Raw genomic sequence first — 26361 nt, forward strand, 5'->3', positions numbered from 1 at the left:
AGGTTAAAGGAAAAGAGCAGTAAAAAGAACCATAGGTACTATAAATTGTTAATATGCAACATAAAAAGAGGTAAAAAAGGATAAAAGGAGAGCCTTAATAGGCGATTGAATATAAGTTACTGTCAGATAAGATGGCCTTTTTTATCTGTAAGATGTTTTATGGTAACAACATAGCAAAAACCTAGAGCAGATCCATAAGAGACAAAGGGGGAATAGACTATACCACCACAGAAAATAACCAGTTTATGAAGGTAGGCAGAAACAGAGGGGAAAAAGAAAAAATGGAAATACAGAGCCACTAGAAAACAGCGAATACTGTGGCATTAGTAAGGACTTCTGTAAATTAACTACTCTAAATGTGAGTAGATTGAATTCATCAAGCAAAAGACACAGAGAGGCTGATGGAAAAAAGCTAACAAAAAACAGGACACAGCTATCTGCTGCCTACAAGAGATCAACTTGAGCCTTAAAAACACAAAGTGAAGGGATGGAGAAAGATAACTCCCATGTGAGTAGGAACCAAAGAAAGTGGGAATAGCTATCCTTGTATCAGACAAAGTAGACTTTAAAACAAAATGATAACAAGAGACAAGTAAGGTCATTACATGATGATGAAGGGATTAATCCATCAAGAAGGTGTAACAGTAGTATATATGCACCTAACATCAGAGCATCTAAATATATTAAATATTAACAACTATGAAAGAAGACAACTATGAAGGAAGAAATAGACAACAAACAATAGGACTTTTTTTTTAAGATTTTATTTATTGATTCATGAGAGACACAGAAAGAGAGAGGCAGAGACATAAGCAGAGGGAGAAGCAGGCTTCTTGCAGGGAGTTTGATGTCGGACTCAATCATGGGACTCCAAGATCACACCCTGAGCCGAAGGCAGATGCTTAACTGCTAAGCCACCCAGGGGTCCCAATAGGAGACTTTAATATATCACTTTCAGCAATGCACAGATTATCCAGAGTAAAGCATCAAGGAAATGATAGATTTGTACCAAATATTACATCAAACTGACTTAATAGACATCTATAGAAAATTTCATCCAATGGCAACAGAATACACATTTTTCTCAAGTATACATGGAACATTTTTAAGAATGCATCATATGATAGAGCACAGAACAAATCATAGCAAAATAAGACTGAAATCATATCAAGTATCTTTTCCAACCACAATGGTATGAAACTAGAGATCTTTAATGAGGAAAGTTAGAATATCTACAAATATATGGAAACTAAATAGCACACTCCTGAACAACCATTGAGTTGAAGAAATCAAAAGGCAAACCAAAGAATATCTCAAAGCAAATGGAAACTCAGCATACCAAGCAGTGATGGATGCTTCAAAAGCACTTCTGGTAGGGAAGTTAATAGCAATAAATGCATATTAAATGATATTTCAAATAACCCACGTTTATGCCTCAAGAAACTAGAAAAAGAAGAACAAATTAAGTCCAAAGTTAGCAGAAGGAAGGATCTGACATAAATAAAATTAGAGACCAGAAAATCAATAGAAAAGATCAGTGACTCTAAGAGCTTTTTTTGTTTTGTTTTGTTTTGTTTATAGTTTTATGGTTTTATTAACACAAATTAGAAGATGAAATCGACAGACTTTTAGCAAGAACCATTAAAAAAACTCAAAATCAGAAATGAAAGGAGAAATTATAGCTGGTAAGATCATAAGTCACTATTATGAACAATTTTATACCTACAAATTAGATAATCTAGAAGAAATGGATAAATTTCATAGACACACAACCTACTAAGGCTGAAGCAGAAAGAGATATAAAGTTTGAGCAGACTGATAATGAGTGAGATTGACTCAGGTTTTAAAGTGCCAGATGCCTTCATGGATGAATTCTACGAAACATTTTAAGAAGAATTATTGCCAACCCTTCTCAAACTCTTCCCAAAAAATTGAAGAGGAGGGAACACTTCCAGACTATTCTGTGAGGCCAGTATTACCCTGATACCAAAGCCAAGTAAGAACAGTATAGGGAAAGAACACTATAGACCAATATCCTGAAGAATATTGTTGCAAAAATTCTCAAAAAAAAAAAAAAATACTAGCAAACCATATTTAAGAACTCATTAAAAGGATTTACACACCATGACTAAGTGGGATTTCTCACTGGGATGCAGGGATAGTTCATCACATGCAAATCAAATGTGATACAGTACATTAGTGGAATGAAAGGCAAAAATCACTGAACCTCTCAATAGATGCAGTAAAAGCATTTGACAAAGTACAACATCCTTTCATGATGGAAATCCTCAATAGAATATAAGAAGAACATACATCAGCATAATAAAAGCCATATATGATATCCACAGTTAACATTGTATTCAACAGAGAAAAATCAAAAGCTTTTCCTCTAAAATCAGGAATAAGACAGAGGTGCCTGCCTCTTCTCTCCATTCTTATTTAACATAATACCAGCAGTCTTAGCTACAACAATCAAGCAAGACAACTTCTTAAAAAACATCCAAATCAGAAAAGAAAAATTAAAATTGTCATGGTTTGCAGATGATGTGATCTTATATATTAAAAGTCCCAAATTCCCAATATGTTGGATTTAATCAGTTGGAAAAAGAACTAGTGGATGTAATCAGTCAATTCAGTAAAGTGGCAGGATTGAAAATCAACACACACACACACAAAAAAGAAAAAGAAAGAAAGAAAGAAAGAAAGAAAGAAAGAAAGAAAGAAAGAAAGAAAGAAAGAATCAACACAGAAATCAGTTCCTTCTCTGTGTACTAACAATGAAACATCTGAAAAAGAAATAAGGAAAACTATCACTCACAGTAGCATCAGACACAATAAAATACCAAAGAATAAATTTAACCAAGGAAGTAAAAGATCTAGATAATGAAAAATACAAGACTGCTTAAAGAATTTGAAGAAGATACAAACAATTGAAAGATATTTCACGATCAGAAGAGATGGTATCATTAAAATGCTCATTTTACCCAAAGTCATCTCTGGATTTAATACATTTCCTATCAAAATTCCAGTGGCATTTTTGACAGCAATAGAATAAATACTAAAATTTGAGTGAAACCACAAAAGACCTTGAATAGCCAAAGCAGTCATTAGAAAGAACAAAGCAAGTGGCATCACACTTCCTGATTTCAAACTATACTACAACTATGGTACCAACATAAAAATGGACACATAGACCAACAGAACAGAATGCAGACACCAGAGTTAAACCTCTACATACATTGCCAGCTAATATTTGATAAAGGAGCCAAGAACATCCAATAGGGAAAATAGTCTTTTCAGCAAATGATGTTGAGAAACCTGGATTACCACCTGCAGGAAAATGAAATTGGACCCTTACCTTATTCCAGTCACAAAAATTACCTCAAAATAGATCAGAGACTTAAACATAAGAACTGATACCATGAAACTCCTAGAAGAAAACTTAGGGAAGAAGCTCTTTGAAATTGGCCCTGGCAGTAATTTTTGGGGGGAAGACACCAAAAGAACAACAGCAACAACAAAAACCTAACAAAATGGAAAGGCAACCTACAGAAAGAGAATATTTGAAAACCACACATCGGGTAAAGGGTTACTATTCAAATTTTATAAAGAACTCCCGACAACTCAACAGAAAACAAAACAAAAAAACCAATCTGATTAAAAAGTGAACAGAGGAACTGAATAGATATTTTTCCAGAAAAAGTGCAGATGGCCAACTGGGACATGAAAAGATGTTCAACATCAGTAATCATCAGGGAAATGCAAATCAAAACTACAATGAAATATCATCTCACACCTGTCTATGTCTGTCATCAAGAAGACGAGATAATTATTGATGAGGATATGGAGAAAAGGAAACCATCATTCAGGATCTGTGGGAATGCAAACTGGTGCATTGTGGAAAACAGTATAGAGATTCCTTTAAAAATTACAGTTAGAGCTATCCTATGATCCAGTAATCTTACTTTTGAGTATTTATTCAAAGGAAGAGAAAAAACAGGTTATCTGAGAGATAACTGCACTCCAATGTTGATTTCTGCATTATTCACAATAGTCAAGGTATGGAAACAACTTGGGTGCCTGACAACAAAAATGGAAGAAGATATGGATACACACACACATCCCTTAACATGTGGAATCTAAAACAAAACAAAACAACAAAAAAACAAACCAGAATGAAATGGTAGTTACCTGAGGCTGGGGTTGGTGGAAATGGTAGAGATGATGTTTAAGGGTACATTCTTGTACTTAGTAGATAAGTAAGTCCTAGCGTTCTAATACACAGTGCAGGGACTACAGACAGCAGAACTTTATTGCAAACCTTAAAATTGCTAAGAGACTAGGTCTTAATTGTTCCTACCACTAGGAGTGACAATTATCGGATGTGATTGAAATACTACCTAATGCTACAGTGGCAATTGTACTGCAGCATAACTGCGTAAAATCAGTATGTTGTACACCTTAAACTTACACTATATTATATGTCAGTTACAATGAAAAAAATACACAATAACAAGTATTATGGCAATTGTATTGCAGCATAGTAAAATCAGTATGTTGTACACCTTAAACTTACACAATGTTATATGTCAGTTACCTTTCAATAAAAAAAAATACAGTAACAAGTATTATGAGGATGTGGAGAAATTAGAACACTTGCACTGATGGTAGGAATGTAAAATGATGCAACTGCTATAGAAAACGGTATGGTGTTTCCTGAAAAAAATCAAGAATAAAATTACCATATGATCCAGCAGTCCCTCTTATAAGAACTGCAGGCAGAGACTCAAACAGATATTTGTACACACATGTTGCATTATTACACACAATGGCCTAAAGGTGGAAGCAACCTAAGTGTCTAATGGATGAATAGATAAACAGTGTGGTATATATTCATACAGTGAGCTATTATTCAGCCTTGGAAATGAGGAAACTGACACATGCAACAATGTGGATGAATCCTGGGGACATTATGCCAAGTAAAATAAGTCACAAAAGAACAAGTATTATGTGATTTCACATAGATGAAGTAACTACAGTAGTCTGATTCAGAGGTAGAAAGAGTGGTGGTTGCAGGGGAGATGGGGAGATGATGTTTACTGAATATAGAGTGTCAGTTTGGCATGGTGAAGAGCACTGTGGAGATGGATAGCATAGCAGCATGAAGGTACTTGACACTATTGCACTGTGTGCTTAAAAATGGTTAAGATGGTAAATCTTATGTTAGGTGTATTTTACCAGAATAAAACATTTTAAAAAAATGTTTTTGAGTAAAAACAGCCCTCAGGAATGGATCATATGATCCACTGTGATTATAAGGCAGTGACTGAAGTTAAGAGAATGAGAAAAGGTGAGATTGCAACCTGATTGGCTGGAAAAGGAAAGGAGTCAGGGGCATTCACCAGAGCCCCTTGTCAGGGGTTTCGTTCTGGAGTGAACCTCACATTCTGTCTGTTGCTCTTTTACTTTACCTCAGACTTGAATTTGGGAGGTGTCCTTTTATTTCCTGTTGATGATAAAGAGTCAAGAAACAAAGGGCAAGATCTGGTAAGTAAAAAAAAGTCTCTTATCAAAACTAAATTTTGGCTTACATCATCTCCTTGAAACTTCTGTTCATGTGGGCCTGTCAGTGTAGTAGTCGCAGGGGCTACTCTAACAAAACACCCCAAGACTGTACTTTCAGGCATCATTTCTATAGTTTGTTATAAAACACTACCAACTAGGTGGCTTAGAAAACAAATTAATCTCTTTAGTTCTGGAGCCTACTGGTCCAAGATTAAGGTGCCAACAGGGCTAGTTTCCTCTATTGTCTCTCTCCTTGGCTTAGGGGTGGTCGCCTGCTGTCTATGTCTTTACCTGGTCTTTCCTCTCTGTGTACACATCCCTGGTGTCTCAATGTATATATCCTTGGTGTCTCAGTGTATATCCATATTTCTTTCTGTAAGCACAGCAGTTAGACTGGATTAGGCATCACCCTAGGGGCCTCATTTTAGCTTACTTGCTTTCTTTGAGGGCCCGATCTCCACATACAGTCACTTCTAAAGTAGTGAGGCTTAGGGCTTCAACATACGAATTTGAGAGGACACAATTCAACCCATAACAAGCAGGTTGGGCCTCACACTCCACCACACTCTCTCCATCCCCCTTGCTTTTGTCCATCATAGTTGCTATAACACTGTCCCCTAACTTGGCTTGTTCCCTGCGCTGACCTAAGGCAGTCTCCTCCTGAAGAGTGTGGACTCATTTTGTCATTTTATCCTTAATACCTCACACAGTACCAGCTCATGGGAAATGCTCAGGAAACATTGAATAAGAAAACATGACTCAAAACTCCAAGCATTTCCTCATTTATTATGTGAAAAATTGTGTAAAAGATTGTTTAGTAGTTAGCCATAAGCAGAGGGGAGGAGCTGATCTGTATTTCCTCTACCTGTATTAAAATTCTCCTTTGAGGCACTTGGGTGACTCAGTTGGTTAAGCATTTAGCTTGATTTTGGCTCAAGTGATGATCTCAGGGTCCTGAGATTGAGCCCTGCAACAGGACTCTGTGCTGAGCATGGAGCCTGCTTGAGATTCTTTTTCCCTCTCCCTCTGCCCCTCCCCCTGCTCACCCTTTTTTTCTTCAAAAAAAAAAAAAAAAGTTTCACCTTTTCCATGTTAAGTGTCTCTTACTTTACCAGTCCTCTTATAATTCCTGTAAGATGTTTTACTAACCACACTTAACCTGGCTTTCTCAAGGGCCTGAATTCGTATTCAATTATTTTTTTATTTTTTTTTTCTTCATATTCAATTTAAAGCCAAATCTTACTGAGAAAAGAAATTTAGAAACCAGGCTGAAAGGGACATATATATATATCTTGAGTTTGGTGACTTGTGTGTTTGACAACAAAGTGGCTTCTGCCTATTCAGTCATTTTTTTCAGTCATTTCTAAAATGCTAAAAAAAAACCTAGTGGTTATGGCATAAATGCTCAAGTGACTCAAAACTATTTACAACTGGTGTGATAGGATGGTAGAGATGTCAGTCCCAGACATTCCCTTGACACTTTCTCCAGTCTCCCCCACTTAGGACAGGTGGGAATTACTTGAACAGAGATGGAATGAGGGTTGGGAGCTGACTTGAGCATCAGCCAGAGGGCTGGATACAGGAACTGAAAAATTCTTTCTCTACTGTTGAGAGTACTTAGGAAAGACAGCATATTTTGAACACCGGTTTTAGCATATCTTAAAAAGAAGAAGAAATGCATGTGTATAAAGTTACTACAAAATAAAACAATGATGATGGAAAATTAAGTCATGAATCTGGTAGGACATGGTTGTTGAAGGCAGAGCATTCAAAGATGATGGAGACAAAAAAAAAAAAAACAAAAAACAAAGACAATGGAGACAAAGCTCCCTTCTATGGGCAGGTCACTTTGTTAACAGTGCAGCCTTCTCATGTCGTCAACCATGTGTTGGTTGTCCTCCTAGTTGGCCTTGATTGTGGCTCAGCACCGTGATCGCTCCAATGTCCTGTCTGGCATTAAGATGGCAGCCCTAGAAGAGGGCCTGAGGAAGATCTATTTAGCAGCAAAGAAAAAGAAAGGTAAGCTTTTCATCTGTGCTCAGGAGTAGATGCATTTCCGTTTCCAGGCATGTGACAGGATTTTTAAAGGGAGGTGAGAAATGTTAAAACCTCATTCTATATATATGATAAAGGTAAGCCCCCATATAAGAGACCACACAAGTAACCACCACATCATCTTAGCCTCTTTTCCTTTCCAGGTCACTTTTGTATTCATTATCTCTGTGGACCATCTCCCTGCACTGGGGTAGTTGTATCATGATTTTAAAGATGAGGAAGCAGAAGACCAGAGATGTAGTAATCTGGTTAGATGTAATTGAGGAATGCTGTTTATCCTATCCCATCCCCTCTTGGATAGCCACACACTGTCCACACCAGATAGTTTTCTGCCAAAAGTCAGAGTGAAGTTTTATTTCCATTGTGTCTCAGAGTTTGTTGAACTGATTGACTTGTCAAAAAATCTGTTTATTATGGGGCACCTGCATGGGTCAATCCATTAGTGTCCGACTCTTGATTTCAGCCCAGGTCATGATCTCAGGGTTATGAGATTGAGCCCTGAGTCCAGCTCCACACTGAGCGTGGATCCTGCTTAAGATTCTCCCTCTCCCCCTCCCCCTCTTAAAAATCTTTTTATCTCCAACATTGATCATATTCTATGTTCATTGTACCTTCTTACTTCCAGAGCCTGTAAGTCTTTTGTGTTTAATAGAATTACTTAATTTTTCATATTATGGTCCCACCCCAGAATATTTTTTTGATATTGTAATTGTATGCTTTGTGTGGGATGCATACCATGATTATATACATTTTGTCTGTTGGAAACCACAAAGTGACTGAAAGTATAGTTGTCTCTTATATATATTTATACTGAATCAAGTTTTTGACAAATGACAACATCATGATCTATTTTTTCCCTCTTTAATAGCAAGTGTTCATCTTCCACGCATTGGACATGCCACAAAAGCTTTTAACTGGTATGGTACTGAACGACTTATTCGGAAACACTTGGCTGCAAAAGGCATCCCAACTTACATGTATCCTTTTGTGATCTTATTAATGTGCTCTCTCAGCTCAGAGAAAATATCTTGCATTTTCTGGTATCACTAATCAAGGCCTGGGCTGCTTCTGCCACATTTTTTACTCTGTCCCCCACCAATGAAACAAAAACTTAAGAAGTATTTTGTAACTGGTACATATCCAGGGAGATAAATACACCCAAGCATTTCTGGGTGCCAGCAAGTAGATTAAAAGGTGTATGAAGGGAGGAGTTCACTGAATAATTGTCATTTGATAACATTGAATCTTTTCACATCAGGTCTCTAGAGATGCTTGAGGCCTGTATAGCAAGGCCTAATTCTAAGAATTTCACTCTGTTTAATTGAATGAACAATCAAACAAATGAGTAAACTATTTTACTTTTGAACCTATTCAGCGTATTCTTAGGATGCATTTTGAAATGCTTTTTGACCATTAGGATATAATTTAGTACTACCAGACTATTATTTTCTTTGAATGTTCTCTTTGCTGTATCAGTTAGCATTATTTAAACTATTACATTGAGTCTTAAAAAAAGATAATCACCAGAAGCTGAACTGACCCCCAAGAGTTATAATCATACAGAAACTTCATCTTTTTACTTACTTATTAATTCAGTGTTGTTTTTCAGGACACTTTAATCACCATAAAAACAGCAGAAAAGTCACATTTGATATGCTTGTACAATTCAAACACTATCAGAAGAGTTTTAATAATGAGATAATAGCAGTAATGAGTACTAACAGTATTGAAGAATTTATGAGATGGTGAAAGGGAATTAAGTCATGCTACTTCTAGAGTGATTATTTCTATGATTACTAAATTAGAGAACTAGCAGTTTTAGTAAAGTTGATTTTAAAGTCGTGAAATAGAACTTCCTTGACTCTCCTTATCAGATATTATTTTCCTAGAAGCAGGGTGGCTGTTCTTCATCCACAGTCCTCCTCTTCCCCAAGACAGCTGATGCCTTAGCAGTTAATATTTCCCCAGAGCTACTGAATTAGAGGGTTTCAAAAAGGAGTCCAGATCTGGTGGGCCTCTGAGATACTGTGTTTTCGAATTCTCATTTTGTTCTCTAGGATGTGTTACTCTGATTCAGTATCAGTAATACAAGGATGCACACCTTAATTGGGAAAGTCCTCTGGCAGTTTGCCAGGGCTCCAGTTTTCATAGCTTTTTTGCATAATAATAAATTTTCTTTCTCTAATGGTTTCATTGCTTGCTTTCTCCTCAATCCAGTTTTCTTCTCCTCCATCAGACTAATTTCTTTACAGAGGGTTGGGTGTGTAGATTAAGGAGAAATGAAACAGGTTGCTCTGGAGAAGGAAGCACCTTCCTTTTATGCCTTGGGACAAACGACAGGACTCTGAGGGGCAGACCCTGACAAGTGAGATTCCTGATCTAGATGAGTGGAGCCTCTCCTGCCCTTCTTTTCACAGTGCTCAGCATCAAGATCTAGAAGACAAAACATTGGCCTAGAGGCCTGTCTAATGTGACAGGATCACCTTTCCCCTTTCCACCAAATCAAGTTCAGCTTAAAGAAATAAGGGAATTGTGGAAATGGCACAAAACCAGCACAGAATGACTAGTAGTACTAGGGAGGGCAGAGGCTGAGAATCACAAGAGAATGAATCTTTCAGGGGAGACGCTATATAAACTGTGGCTTTTCATGCTTTTGTACAAAAAGCCTCAGTCTTGGCTGACCTCAACCAGCCTAATTTCTGCTGATTTTAAGACCTCAGCACTTCTGCAGAGACCTCTTCAGAAGCCTCTGCCCTGGGCTCTTGATTTCAAGGTGCCTGGCTAGTGGGGCATTCAGAGTCAGGACCAGAACCTTTTAAGGAAGGTGATATCTATAGCACCTGGATTGTGCTGTTCTATTTAACTCCCTCCCTGGTACCTTCACCCTTCGACAATTTTAGCATCTGTGTTGAAAACCTATTAGACCCTAAATTCATGATTCCTTCATTTTTTTTTCCTCCTAAAACTTCTTTCCTTTTTTTACAGAGAATCTCAAGCAGACTCTATGCCCAGCATGGAGCCCAATACAGGGCTCAATCTCAACCCTGAGATCATGATCTGAGCCAAAATCAGGAGTCAGATGCTCAGCTGACTTAGCCACCCAGGTGCCCCAAAATTCTTTCATTTTTACTGCCTCTTAACTCGTACTCTTACTGCTAGGCCTTGACACACAGGTTATTATCATAACTTGAACCTTTTTTAAAAAATTTTTTATGATAGTCACACAGAAAGAGAGAGAGAGGCAGAGACATAGGCAGAGGGAGAAGCAGGCTCCATGCACCGGGAGCCCGACGTGGGATTCGATCCCGGGTCTCCAGGATCGCGCCCTGGGCCAAAGGCAGGCGCTAAACCGCTGCGCCACCCAGGGATCCCCATAACTTGAACCTTTTGACTGGCATCTTGTCTCTCCTATAACTAGACACAGAATTGGAACTCTTTAAAGGGAGAATAGTGAAACCTAACCTGATGCACAGGTAAATGGTCATGCCTTTAGCAGCAGCTTTGGTACAAATAGATATTAGCAAATGCAAAGAAAACTTGATTTGCAGAGGCTGTATGCTCTCCTGGAAAGCTGCCGTTCACTTCTGAAGGCACAGGGACAACTATGGATGTTTCTGATCATCTGAGGGAAGCATCAGAGCAGGGAACTCATTCTCAAAGAGAACATAGCTGACCTTTCAGGGGCACAGTTGTTTTGGGGGTAGAGGTGCATCATTATCACCCTGCACTATGTCCTCTATGCTCTAGCCATATGAGATTTTTCCTCTGAATGGAGGCCCTGGGCCATGAACCTTTATCTCATAAGTTGAGCAAAAATAATACAGAGGATTAGGAAACTCAAAACACATTCTCCCTTAAGTGGGGTCACTTAGTAGTGGCAGCCCCCTGCTTTGCTTGTCTACCTCAGCATTTCAGAGTCATTAACACTGCCCTATGTCTTCAAAAGTCTTTCCTAACTTTTATAATACCTTCCCTTTTCCCAAAGAACTGTCATTCTCTGGGAAAGAGTAAAGCTGCCTACTCTGTTCATCCCAAGGGTTTTGTTCTCTAACAGCATATTGTGGTGTCTCTCCTGTTTGGATGAGGGCCCCAAATGTGGGGGTATTGACAGGTAGAAACCTGTGGGTGGCATAGGTCATGAAAAGAATCCACCTAAGGCAGAACAAAGGTGATAGAAGTTTATTCAATATACTACAAGGGAGCTGCAGGCAGGACAGCAGAGGAGAAACCATCTATAAGGAAGCAGAGTGGGGGCTGTTTTTTGGTTGTTTTTAGAGGAGGAGGGAGAGGGAGGATCTTAAGCAGAGTCCATGCCCAGTGTGAGCTCAACATAGGGCTTGATCATGACCTGAGCTGAAATCAAGAGTGTGATACCTAACAGACTGAGCCACCCAGGCACCCTGGTTTTTAAGGGGGGAGTGTGAGGAGGTATGTCAATATGTGGAATCTTCCTTTTTTGATAACTGCCTGGTTGTAAGTAGCCCATTGATCAATGAAGGCCTATGGATATTTTGAGGTGGGTTGCCTGATGGGCCTGTCTGTGTTTAGCCAGAGGGTTGCAGTGGGCCCTTTCTATGTTATATCACTCAAGCCTATTTGCCTAAAAGTAGCCTCTACACTTAATGCTTGATGCCTTCTAGCCTGCCCCTGTGAGGACGCTAAGACAGGGTTGTGAGGACAGTACAAGATTTTATTCACTGATGAGCTTCTGTGGAAAAGTTTGTACCTCTGCATAAGTATGAAAGGATCCTCATTATCTTAATAAGCAGGGATAAGTCTGTTGAACTTTTTCCATATATACAACATGAACATTTTCCTGATTTTTAATAAACTATCCTTTACCTTTTATAACAAGCCTATGACTTAATTTTTTGCCCCATCAATCTAAAGTGTATGTTAAGTTAATTAGCCTTCTTTAAATATAGCTTCAAGGCATTTTATAGCCCCAAACTATCTAGGCCAGTGAGTTTTCTTTGCTATCTACTCAGTATGAACTTGAGCACTGCTTACCTTCCACCATAATCTAACCTTATTTCCCAAAGATGTGTTGCAGTTTCTCACTTGGGCTTTTGCTCATCATGCCAGTTCCTCTCCCTGACTTCCTTACTCCTCTAAATCCCTTCCCCTCTTTCCAACTCTCCACTGTCAGGTCTGGTTTTCTTTAAGAGTCCAGAAAAAGGCATTTCCTATAATTGTACAAAAATTCAATCTCTGTGTTTGAACTGCTAATGATAATTATGTTTACAGCACATTCTTGCTTGTAGCTTACATTTATTGGTCTATTTACTTAACCCTTGCTGAAACACTAAGGTCTTTGAGAAAGATTTCTCGTATCACACACAGTGATTGGTAGGCACTCCAGTATATCTGTTGAATTGAAATGGTATTGAAATAACTGGCTAGCAATTTGGGAAAAGTATCAGACGTCCCCCATATATCATAAACTCCAGATGGCTTAAGTATTTAAATATAAAACCTGAGAAGACAGAAATTTGTCATTTTTATGGTGTCTGGCTAGCAGCTGCCCTTTGAAGCTTCTCAAAACTTCTCACTAAAATACCAATGGCATTAAGGTGAAGACTCACAACCACCCTGAAAAGAGACAACCAGCCAACCAAATGCCAAAATATGAGAGGAAATGACACTAGCCATAAGGCAAAGTTGAGCTGAGATTTCATTTTAGGAAGCAAAGATGGCTTAAAAACCAAGGACTTCACCAGACATTGCACAAGCAGTCATTCCTCTAGCCCCTGAGTTACTCTGAAGGTGTCTACATCTGTTCCCAGCCTTTCTTTCTCTGTTTCATTTTTTTTTTTTTAAGATTTTGTTTATTTGTTCATGAGACACACAGAGAGGTAGAGACACAGGCAGAGGGAGAAGCAGGCTTCATGCAGGGAGCCTGATGTGGGACTCGATCCCAGGACCCCAGGATCATGCCCTGGGCCAAGGCAGGTGCTAAACCGCTGAGCCACCCAGGGACCCCTCTTTCTCTGTTAATAAAGTGTCAACCCTCCCCCATCTCAGCTGTCCCCTCCACCCTTCAGAAGAATGCTATTCTACCAATTCCTTTGTGTGTACATTCAATTTCTGCTTTTAAACTGAAAACTTCCCAGAGAAAAAACAAGGCAAGTCTCTCCCATTTAAAAAGAACTCCATTCCTCATTCCTCCTTCCCCATCACAAACCTCAAGAGTTATCCATAATCATCTGCCATTTCTTCACCTTCCCCTCCACTCTAACCCATACCTTTCTGCCTCTCTATACACCACCAAGAATCTGTGTTAAGAATACTGTCGAACTCCCAACTCACTAAATCCAGAGGACCATTTTTAGTTTTCATCTTGACCTGTCAGCCAGGCTTAACACTGTTGACTGCTTCCCACTTCTTGAAACACTTGCCTTGGCTTCTGTGACAAAGTACTCCTCTGTGACAAAATAATCTCCAGGAATTATCTTCTATCACCTTTGTACATTTTCCCCCCATAATCTTTTTTTAACCTACTGTATTATTTTGCTAGAGTTGCCATAACAAAACCACTCTCTGGGTAGCTGTTGAACAACAGAAAATAATTTTCTCTTAGTTCTTGTGACTTTGAAGTACAAAATCAAGGTGTCAGCAGATTTAGTTTCTCCTGAGGCCTCTCTCCTTAGTTTGCAAATGGCTGCCTCCTTGTTATATCCTCACGTGATCTTACCTCTGTGTACACTCCCTCCTGTTGCTACTCTGTGTGTCCAAATTTCTTATAAGGACACTAGCCAGATTGGATTAGGCCCACTCTACAGGCCTTATTTTAACTTAATTGTCCTTTAAAGGCCCTATCTGCAAATACAGTCACAATCTGAGGTACTGGGGCTTAGGGCTTCAAATATAAATTTTGGAGGACAATTCTATAACACCCAGCCATTAAATGTTAGAGTTTCTGAAGGTTCCATTTCCAGGTCCCCTTCTTCTGTTCTGAATTCTCAAGGTTATTTCATTCATTTATAAATATGTGAGTCCTCTAGCTAGCTCAGCTCTGTCCTCTGAACTCCAAGCCTATATACTCAGCAGCCTACTTGACATGTCTAATGAATATTTCAAAGAGATTATAAATTTACACACCCAAAATTGAGTTAACTCAATCCCTTCCAGTTCTCCCAAATACATCCATCCATGAGTGATAACTTACACAATGGGCTTGCATATATCTCTTGAATTCATCCACTTTTCTCCATCTCCACCATCACTTTAGTGTTGACTATCATTATTATCTCATAAGGAAAACTGCAAGCCCTTCTAACTTTGACCTTATATTGACATATTGACTCTCACTCCCTTCCATTCTGATCGCCATGTTGCAGCCAGAGTAGTCTTAAAGTCAAATCCTCTCATCACGCATTTTAAAACCTTCAATGGAAAAAAAAAAAAAAAACAACAAACAAACCTTCAATGGCTTCTCATTCTTAGGGTAAAAACCAAAATTCTTAGTATGACTTATTTTCTGTATCCATCGACTACGTATCCTAAACAATTTGGAAAGAGGACATTCTAGTACCTGCCAAAAATGTCAATTTAACCTGGGCTCTTTCCTCCAAAATCAACCCTGGAGGAACTAAAAATGGAAGCATAGAATCTAAGAAATACAAACATTAAAAATTCCAGGGTGGATGGAAAATCTTGAACTGGTGTATAGAGATAGTGCCTTTGTGTGGCTCTAGGAGGCTGTTCAAGAAGAGCTATTCTGATCATGCCACCACCACCCCACCCCAACATTCCCTTGGATCCATTGTTGCGTCCCACCTCCCTACAGAAATTCAAGGCAAGAGCCCAGATAACTACAAGGGTAAAATCAGGGCAGGAAAAAAGACCTGTGGGGCCAATAGATTGAGAATGAGCAGCCTCAAGCACCTACTCCTCTATCCTTTCTCTTCAAATCCACAGAACTGGAAAAAAAAAAATCTGTGGAGTGCCTCTCCCCCATATTGTTTTTCTATTTGAGAGTTCAAAGGTGAAGCTCAGATCTAAGGAACTGCTGGATAGAGTAACTTAAAAAAAAAGATGACAGTGGATCTGTGGCACCTGAGTCTCCCTGCGCTCGGGCTCATTCCCCTCTGTTCTAAAGCTACTAGGGCTGAGGACCTGAATGTCTGGACTGGATCTGGATATCTATCCTCCAATGCACATTAAAAGATAGTCAAACATTCCCAGGGTAATATAACTATAATAAGACACCTGACGATTAAAACTGCCTCAATAGAAAAAGTTAACATTAAACTAATATTCAAACAGAAAAACTAAGAATTTACAATATGTAAAATAACTAATATTGAAAGACCTAAAGGAAGATCCCAGCAATATGAAAATTAGAAAAAAAGAATCAAATGGAAGTATGTGTGAAAAAACTCAAAAGATGGGATAACTAGTAGAATGAATATCTCAGAAGAATGATAGTTAAAAATTAAACAATTAGATGTAAGACCTTCCAAAAGGAAATGGAAGAATAAAGAAATAGAAAAAATACATTATATATACATATATGCACATGTACTTATGTGTATATATATATATACATAAGTATACATACTTATACATATGTATATATATACATATATGCATATATATATGACAAGTTTCTCATATTTAAAGATTAACTACTTGAGATTGATAGTGTCCTTGGAAAACTAATAAAAGCAATAAAAAGAATACACACCTTAGAAGAGATAAGAACCCCCTACTGCTAGACATATTATGGTATAATCTCAAAAGCCTCAAAGTTCACCATACACACAAGAAAATTTAAAAACACTTGACAGAATTATTCAAGTAGGAATAAAACCAGCAGAGGCTGCCTTGGACAACGTACTACATTGCTAAGATGCTTCCCTCATCCTACTTGAAGAACTTAATATATCTGAGGATCTTCTTACTATTCATACAGGTATGAATGACTTTTGGGCTAGATGTGAAATCTGTTTGAAGGTTCTTTCTTTTAGTATTTTAAAAAGGTACCTCATTGTATTTTTGCATATGCTGTTGCAGGTGAGAATTGGAGGGTATGGTGGGGATTAAACCAAGAAGTGGTCTCTTTATTTAGAGAGAAGCTATAAATATCAATTTAACAACTCCCTTCAAAACAAAACAAAAAAGAACCAGACACAGATTGACATAAAAAAAGTAAACTGGTAGAAGCAAATCAGTATGTTGTTAATCAGTAAATGCAAATACAGTAATGTCCAATTAAAAGACTAAGCTCCTCTGTAACAACATCTTTCTAGATAGGTCTCCTGAGGCAAGGGAAACAAAAGCAAAAATAAACTATTGGAACTTCATCAAAATAAAAAGCTTCTACACAGCAAAGGAAATAAAAAAGACAACCTACTGAATGGTAGATAATATTTGCAAATGATATATCCAATAAAGGGTTAGTATCCAAAAGAAAGTATACAATTCAACACCCCTAAAAAAAATCCAATTAAAAAATGGACAGGAGATATGTACGGACATTTCTTCAAAGCAGATATATACACGAAAAGATGCTCATCATTCATCATCAGAGAAATGCAAATCAAAACTACAATGAGATATCACCTCACATCTGTCAGAATGGCTAAATAAACACAAGAAACAAATGTTGGTGAGATGCGGAGATAAAGGAATCCACATGCACTGTTGGTGAGAATGCAAGCTGGTACAGGCACTATGGAAGATGGTATGGAAGTTCCTCAAAAAGTTAAAAATGGGGTGCTTGGGTGACTCAGTTTATTAAGCATCCAACTCTTGATTTTGGCTCAGGTCATGATCTCAGGATCATGGGATCAAGCCCCACCTCGGTTACCACACTGGGTGTGGAGCTTGCTTAAGATTCTATCTCCCAAAAATAAATAAATAAATAAATAAAAATAAACAAATAAATATATAAATAAAATTTAAAAAAGATTCTCCCTCTCCCCCTCCTCCTCATACTCTATTTCTGTCTCTAAGAGAAAAAAAAAATGGAACTACCCTATGATCCAACAATTGCACTACTGAATCATGAAAAAGTAGAAATTTTGAACAGACCAATTACTCGTTAGGAGATTAAATCAGTAATCAGAAACCTAATAAATACACATCCAGGACTTGATGGCCTCATTGGTAAATTCTACCACATATTTTAAAAAAATTAATACCAATCTGGGGCATTTGGTGGCTCAGTTAAATCTACCTTCAGCTCAGGTCATGACCTCAGGGTCCTGGGACCAAGCCCCACTCCCTGCTCAGTGGGGAATCTGTTCTCTCTCTTCCCCCTTCCTCTGTTCATGCTCTCTCAAATAAAATCTTTAAAAAAGAAAAAAAAAACAGTCCTTCTCACACTCTTTGAAAAATAAAAGAAGAATGAAATACTTCCAAACTCATTTTTACAAGACAAGCATTACCCTGATACCAAAACCAGACAAGAACAAGAAAACTACAGGCCAATATCACTAGTGAGTGGAGATTTAAAAAAAAAAAAAAAATCCTCAGATATTACCAAACTGAATTCAAGAGCACATTAAAATGATCATACACCATGATCAACTGGGATTTACTCTAGAGATAAAATGAAGAAGAAAATGAAGAAATGAATAAAAGTCATAATCATCTCATTAGATGCAGACAAAGCATTTGAGAAAATTCAACACCCATTTATGATAAAAACTCGATAAAGTGGGTATAGGGTAGATATACTTCAGCATAATAAAAGTCAAATATGAGAAACTCACAGGTAACATCCTCAACAGTGAAGAGCTGAAAACTTTCCCTCTATGACCAGGAACAAGACATGGATGGCAAGTCTCATTTATATTAGACATAGTATTGGATGTACTTGGCAGAACAGTTAGGCATACAAATTGGAAAAGAAGAAGTAAAACTATCACTATTTATAGGTGACTTAATATTAAACATAGAAAAACCTGAAGATTTCACCAAAAAGCTATTAGAGTAAATAAATTTAGTAAAGTTGCAGGATATAAAATCAATACAAAAATCAGCTGTGTTTCTATACACTTATAAGGAGCTATCAGGAAGAGAAATAAGAAAACCATCCCATTTAAAATTGCATTAAAAAATACCTAGAAGTTAAAACTAAAAACAAAATTCTAGAAGTAAATTTAACCAAAAAGATGAAAGACCTGTATACTGAAAACTATAGGATAGTGATTAAAACAACAACAACAGCCAAAAAAAAAAAACCCTGAAGATGACACAAATGGAAAGAGGGCAGCCCCGGTGGCTCAGCGGTTTAGTGTGGCCTTCAGACCCGGGTGTGATCCTGGAGACCCGGGATTGAGTCCCACGTCGGACTTCCTGCATGGAGCCTGCTTCTCCCTCTGCCTGTGTCTCTGCCTCTCTCTCTCTGTCTCTGTGTCTCTCATGGATAAATAAATAAAATCTTTAAAAAAATAAAATAAAATAAATGGAAAGATACTCTGTGTTCATGGATTGAAAGAATGAATAATTTACAATGTCCATAATACCCAAAGCAATCTATAGATTCAATTCAATCACTATCAAAATTCCAGTGGCATTTTTCACAGAAACAGAACAAACCATCTTAAAATATGCATGGATAATTGGAAATATGCAATACAAGATATATTTTAATTATATCTTACCAAAATAAAAGTAGATGCTATTGTGCCTACTCTCCCCCATTTACAAAGCAAATTAGACAAGAGACAAAATTTATAGTGGCTTGAGGGATTTGTTTCTGACAAATCTGTATTCACTGCTACTGCACATTTGGTGTACCTGGTGCTTCCAGATTGATCTTTTATTAAAATAAATTTTTCAGGGGGATTTCTGGGTGGCTCAGCGGTTTAGCACCTGCCTTTGGCCAAGGGCGCGATCCTGGAGTCCCGGGATCGAGTCCTGCGTCGGGCTCCTGGCATGGAGCCTGCTTCTCCCTCTGCCTGTGTCTCTGCCTCTCTCTCTCCGTCTATCATAAATAAATCTTAAAAAAAATAAAATTTTCAGAAGCATGAAAAAAAATTTGCATCAAACTACAAGAGATCCTAAATAGCCAAAACAATCTTGAGAAAGAACAAAGCTACTAATGTGTGTTTCCTGATTTCAAACTATAATACAAAGCTATTAGTAACCAAACAGTATGATATTGGTATAAAAACAAAAATATGGATCAATGGAACTGAAGAGAGACCAGAAATAAACCCATTTAATTTAAAACAAAGGAGTCAAGGGTATAAAATGGTCAAAAGACATTTTCTTCAGTAAATGGTGTAGGGAAAACTGGATAGCCACATATAAAGAATGAAATTGAACTCCTCCATTACTAAAATCAACTCAAATGGATTAAAGACTAAATGTGAAACCTGAAACGATAAAACTCCTAAAAGAAAGCATAGTAGATAAGCTCATTGACATTAGTCCGAGCAATGATATTTTGGGTTTGACACTAAAAGTAAGAGCAACAAAAGCAAAAATAAGTAAGTGGGATTATATTAAATTAAGAAGCTTCTCCAGGGACGCCTCGTGGCTCAGTGGTTGAGCATCTGTCTGCCTTTGGTTCAGGGCATGATCCCAGGGTCCTGGGATCAAGTCCCACATCAGGGTCCCTAGAGGAAGCCTCTTATCCCTCTGCCTGTGTCTCTGCCTGCCTCTCTGTGTCTCTCATGAATAAATACATAAAATCTTAAAAAGAAAAAACTCCACATCATAGAAATCATCAAAATGAAAAAATGAAAGAAAACGTATGGAGTAGGATGAACATTTTTGCAAATCACTTACCAATAAAGGGTTAATATATAAAAGTATTCAAAACTCATAGAATTCAATTTTAAAAAAAACAATTTGATTTAAAAATGTGCAGATTATGAATAGGCATTTATTCCAAAGATGACATACAAATAAATAGCCAACTGGCATGTAAAAAGGTGCTCAACATCAATAATCTTCAGGGAAATGCAAATTAAAGCCATGAAGAGATATTACATCACCTGTTAGAATGACTATCATTTTTTTTTTAAAGGTAAGTATTGGTGAGGGTGGAGAACCGGGAACCATTGTGCATCATTGGTGGGAATGTACATTGGTGCAGCTATTAAGAGAAACAATATGGAGGTTCCTCAAAAAATTTTAAAAAACTAACATGAAATCCAGCAATCCCATTTCCTGGTATATATCCAGAGGAAATTAAACATAATATTAAAAAGATACATGCATCCCCATGTACATTGCAACATTATGCACAGTAGCCAAGGTGGAAACAATCTAAGTGTCCATCAGTGTATGAATGGATAGAGTAGGCATGATACACACACACACACACACACACACACACACACACAGTGGAATATTAACCATGAGAAAAAGGAAATCCTGCCATTTGCTAACAACATGGATAGAGCTTGAGGACATTATGCTAAGTGAAATAAGCCCAACAGTGGAAGATTAATACTGCATGGTATCACTGGTATGTGGAATCCTAAAAGAAAAAAAGTTAAACTCATAGAAGCAGAGTAGAAAAGCGTTCCCCAGGTAGAAGAAATAAGGAGAATTTGGGTTACAAGCTTTGAACTATAGAATGAATAAAGTCTGATCATGTAATGAACAATATGGTGGCTATAGTTGACAGCACTATTGTATAACTGAAATTTGGTAAGAGAACTAAAATGTTATCACATCCCCCCCCAAAAAAAAGATAAATATGTGGGGGACACGTTGGTGGCTCAGCGGTTGAGCATCTGTCTTCGGCCAGGGCATGATCCAAGGGTCTGGGATCGAGTCCCACATCAGGGTCCTTGCAGGGAGCCTGCTTCTCCCTTTGCCTGTGTCTCTGCCTCTCTCTGTATGTCTTTCATGAATAAATAAAATCTTTTAAAAAAAATAGGTGAGGTATCAGATGTGTCAACTAGATGTGGGGAATACTTTTACAATGTATACATATTACAAATCAAAATGTACACTGAGTATCATACAGTCTTTTAAGTCAATTATATCTCCATAAGGCCATTATAAAGAAAAGAGGATAAACTTAAATAACTTGGGATAAGATTAAATAGATCAGCTATCCCAAGAGATGAGTGAGAGAGAGTTAAACAATATAAAATTTATTTTTGTATTGCTATATGGAGATAAATGGATTTAACAAAAAATCCTTGGGGGGAAAAAAACTATAGGTACAAGGTCAATGTAGAGGTTAAATTGTCATCAACTCTTAACACTTCTTGCATCCACATCTGTCTCTGGCCATCAGGATAGTATACATCAACACTCCTAGACTTTGGGTGGCTATGTGACCTGCTTTGATCAATGTAATATGAGTAAAAGTGATACTCTGCAATTCTGACCTTCAGTCTTAAGGCCTCAGTTGTTTATATTGCTTTCTTTCCCTATGCTGTCTCCATATGATGTTCCACTGAGTAGCTGCTGTCCCATTAGCCTATGCCTTAGAGCCACACATGTGAAATAGAGCTATCCCCAGCTGACCTACAGAACTGTAGTGAGAGGCAGGTCTCCCTCAGCCTAAAGCAGAGGGCTCGTAGAAGAAATAAATGCTTATTGCTGTATAGCACTTAGAGTTTGTGGTTGTTTGCTATGGAGTAAGAGCTTACTGATACAGATAACAAGAAAACAGCCATTTAACACTTATAGATACTAGGTATAATAAAAATGGAATTTCTGAACTTCCCATTAATTTGATCCCAGAAATATAATATAGTTTGCACATACTTGGGAAGAAGTCAACTAATATTTGGGTTGCCACTAAAGGATTGCACAATGTATGAGATGTGCTATTACTTCCTTTGTTATAATAAAATAATGTAGAAAGTATATGCCAAGGAATACTAACAGCAAAAAATTGAGATTGACAAATGTTCATTTTAGTCCAAATATAATTCAAAACAAAGGACCAAAGAAAGATACCTTAAATGAATGAAATGTATAAGAGAAATATAACTATCATTAACTTTATACCTACAATATATCTTATGTGTGTGTGTGTGTGTGAGAGAGAGAGAGAGAGAGAGGAAAATTGAGGCAATATTCTCTAACATATCTAAGGGGAGAATTATAAGATTATCACCACAGATGCTGAGAAAATCTTGGGCAAACTTCAGTAATCATCGTGATTTTTTAAAATACTCAAATAGGAATTGATGGAAAAAGCCTAAACATGATGAAATATGAGAGCAGGGGAAGATGGTAGGCTAGGAAGATCTTGAATTCATCTCCCACAGAAACACCAAGGCAACAACTATATGTAACACAACTCACTTGAAAAACAACCTGTTGATTGGAAGAAGAGATCTTTCAGTGCTAGAGAGATAAAGAGAAGGCCACACAGAAGGATAGGAATGGCAGAGACAGAAACCAAATTCCTAGAGCAATGACCCACAAATGGGAGGGGTATCACAGGAATGGAGGAGTGAGGGGATCAAATCCTATGCTGGGCACCCCCAGCCCTGGGGACCTTCATGGGAAGACAAAGCACTGTAACATCTGGATTTGAAAAATCGGTGAGACTTGGCTCTGGGAGAGGTGTAGGGCTATAGGAAATGAGTCTCCACTCTAAAAGGGCCAGGGCACTATAACACTCATCATGAGACACAGCATAGAAGCACCACTTTAAAAAGTGCTTGGGGTATACATGAAAATTTATTGACTAATTTTAGGATGTGTACCTAAGAGGCATGGACTTGCAGGAGCTTTCTCCAGAAATGGAAAGGCTGGTGGGCACCATTTTTTTTTCTTGCCTTCCTTCAGCCTAGTGGGATGGAAGAATGTGAGAGCCAATTCTGACACTGCCCCTCTACCTTGCTGCACTGCTTGCCCTTCCTGGTGTTCTTGCTGCAGACCCTACCTACCTAACCCATCTATACTGGGTTTGCAGGTAACCCTCTATCCGAGTCTCATCCCACCACATCCAGTGGGCAGCCTCAGGAATGGCATTTGCCCAAAAAAGAACTGCTGTCCTGGGAGTAGGGCACTAGCTTCACCCACCAGTGTCCTGGCAGTAGCTATAGCAGAGTCTCTAACTTAGGTGTGTAATGAGCTATCCCACCTATCAGCATGCCAGAAGTTCTCATGGTCCAGCCAAAATAAAAGATTGCCCAAGCTTACACAGGGATATCCTTGGAGCACCTGGTTTTGATAACAAGCAATTTACACCTGATAAAAAATTCAAAGTAATGGTCATAAAGATACTAGAGTTTTAAAAAGAATCAATGAACTCAATGAAAACATAAAAAAGTAAGTTGGAACTGAAGAATAATGTAAATGAAAAATATATACCCTATGGAATCAGCAGATCAGAGGATGCAAGAGAATAAATTAGCAGTCTGGAAGACAGGGTAGTGAAAAGCAACCAAGCTGAACAACAAAAACTTTAAATGAGACTAGGTTAAGAGAACTCTTGGGATGCCTGGGTGGCTCAGTGGTTGAGCATTTGCCTTCAGCTCAGTCATGATCCTGGGGTCTTGGGATTGAGTCCCACATCGGGCCCCCTGCAGCCTGCTTGTCCCTCTGCCTATGTCTCTGCCTCTCTCTGTCTTAGGAATAAATAAGTAAGTAAAATCTTAGAGAGAGACCTCTTGATAACATTGAGTGTACTAACATTCACATTATAAACATTCCAAAGGAAGAAGATAGAAAGGGGCAGAAAATTTACTTGAAGTAATAGCTGAAAATCTCCTTAACCTACCTGGAGAGGGAAACAAACATCTAAGTTCAGGAAGCACAGAGAGCTCCAAACAAGATCTATCCAAGGATGTCCAGACCAAGGAACATAATAAAATGGCAAAAAATACAGATAAAGGCATAATCTCAAAAGAGAAAAGTAAACCCCATTAGGCTATCAGGTAGTTTTTCAGCAGAAAATTTTGCAGGCCAGAAGAGAGTAGTAGAGCATACCTAGCGCCTAAAGGACAAAACCTACAAGCACGAATACTTTACCTGGCAAGATTATCATTAAGAATTGGAGAAATAAAGTTTCCAAGACAAAAAGGTGTTCATCACCACTGAAATTGCCTTAGAAGAAAAATGAAAGGGACTTCTTGAAATGAAAAAGAAAAGGTCACAACTAGAAGTAAGAAAATTATGAAAGGAAAAAAATGTCCCTGGTAAAAGCAAATGTACAATAAAAATAGGAGATGTCACTTATAAAGCTGGTATGGAGGTTAAAACACATAAGTAGTAAAATCAATTATACCAACAAAAGCAAGTTAAAGATATATAAAATAAAATGATGTAAAATACAATATCTTCTATGTAAAGCATAGAGAAGAAAAAAATGTAATGTTTTTAGTATGTGTGGCCATGAACTTAATATAGAGTGCTATATACGTAGGATGTTATAGCTGAACCTCTTGGTAGACACAAACTAAAGGTCTATAATAGATACACAAAAATAAAAGGAAAGGAATTGAGTATAACACTAAAGAAAGTCGTCAAATTCCAATGGAAGAAAGCAAGAGAAAAAGAACATTACTACAATAATAACCAGAAAACAACCGGGAAAAATGCAAGTACATCCATATCAATAATCACTTTAAATATAAATAAACCAAATGCTTCAATCAGAAGATACAGGGTGACTGAGTAGATTAAAAAAAAAAAAGACCCATCTATATCTGCCTATAAGAGACTCATTTCAGAATAAAGTCTAAAGACTTAAAGTGAAGGGATGAAAACTGGTATTCCATACAAATAAAATGAAAAGGCTGGGGTAGCAATACTTACATCAGACAAAATACATTTTAAACAAAGACTATAACGAGACAAAGAGGGCATTGTATAATGATAAAGGGGCCAATCCAACAAAAGAATATAAGAATTGTCAATAACTATTCATCCAGTTTAGGAGTAGCTAAATATACAAAGCGATTATTTATAGACATAAAGGGAGAAATTGACAATAAGACAAAAAGGTAGGGAATTTTAATACACCACTTACATCATTAACAAATCATACAGACAGAAAATCAGGAAACCATGGCTTTGAGTGACATATTAAATCAAATATATACAGAATAGCCCATTCAAAAACCACAGAATACATATACTTTTAAAGTGCACATGGAATAAATTCTCCAGGACAAATCACATGTTAGATCATGAAACTAATCTCGATAAATTTTAGAAGACTGAAGTCATGTCAAACATCTTTTTCAGTGACAACAGTATGAAACAAAAAATCAATTAAAAGAAGAAAAATTGGAAAAACACAAACCCAGAAGCTAAGAAAAAAACACATGCTACTAAACAATCAATGGGTCAACAACAACAAAAAAGAAAGAAAAATCAAAAGGTACCTGGAGACAAATGAAAATGGAAACATGGGTCAAAATATTTGAGACAAAGCAGAAGCAGTTTTAAGAGGAAAGTTTATAGTGATAGAGGTCTACCTTAAGAAAAAAGAACAACTTAAAACTAACTTTACACCTAAAGAAATTTTAAAAGGAAGAACAAAGCCAAAGAAGAAAAGGAAGGAAGAAAAGGAGGAACAAGGAAGGAGGAGGAGGAGGAAGAAGAAAAAGAGGAGGGAGAAGAAAGAAAAGAAGAAAAAGAAAGAAAGAAAAGAAAGAACTAGAAAGAAAAAAGAAAAGAAAGAGCAGCCACTGATGCCACTGCCCAAACACAGAAGAAAGGAAATAAAAATTAGTGTGGAAGTAAATGAAAAGAGACTAAAAATAAAAACTAAGAGCTAGTTCTTTGAAAAGATAAAGTTGATTAACCTTTAGCAAATGCATCGAGAAAACTAAATAAAATAAATGGTGGGCT

General features: G+C 37.5%; 1 protein-coding gene across 2 annotated transcripts in view; it reads left to right on the forward strand.

The window, feature by feature from the left end:
- The window catches only part of CHD1L (chromodomain helicase DNA binding protein 1 like), an 82464-nt gene extending 72659 nt beyond the window's left edge, over positions 1-9805 (forward strand). For both annotated transcript variants that reach the window (XM_055312448.1, XM_055312447.1), the window contains 4 exons: positions 5477-5547; positions 7470-7584; positions 8489-8597; positions 9495-9805. In XM_055312448.1, coding sequence (XP_055168423.1) covers positions 5477-5547; positions 7470-7584; positions 8489-8597; positions 9495-9570 — 371 coding nt within the window. In that variant the 3' untranslated portion in view covers positions 9571-9805. The remainder of the gene's footprint in view (positions 1-5476; positions 5548-7469; positions 7585-8488; positions 8598-9494) is intronic.
- The last annotated feature ends 16556 nt before the right edge of the window (positions 9806-26361 follow it).

Source organism: Nyctereutes procyonoides, unplaced genomic scaffold (assembly GCF_905146905.1).
Source record: "Nyctereutes procyonoides isolate TBG_1078 unplaced genomic scaffold, NYPRO_anot_genome, whole genome shotgun sequence".
NCBI classification, from domain to species: domain Eukaryota; kingdom Metazoa; phylum Chordata; class Mammalia; order Carnivora; family Canidae; genus Nyctereutes; species Nyctereutes procyonoides.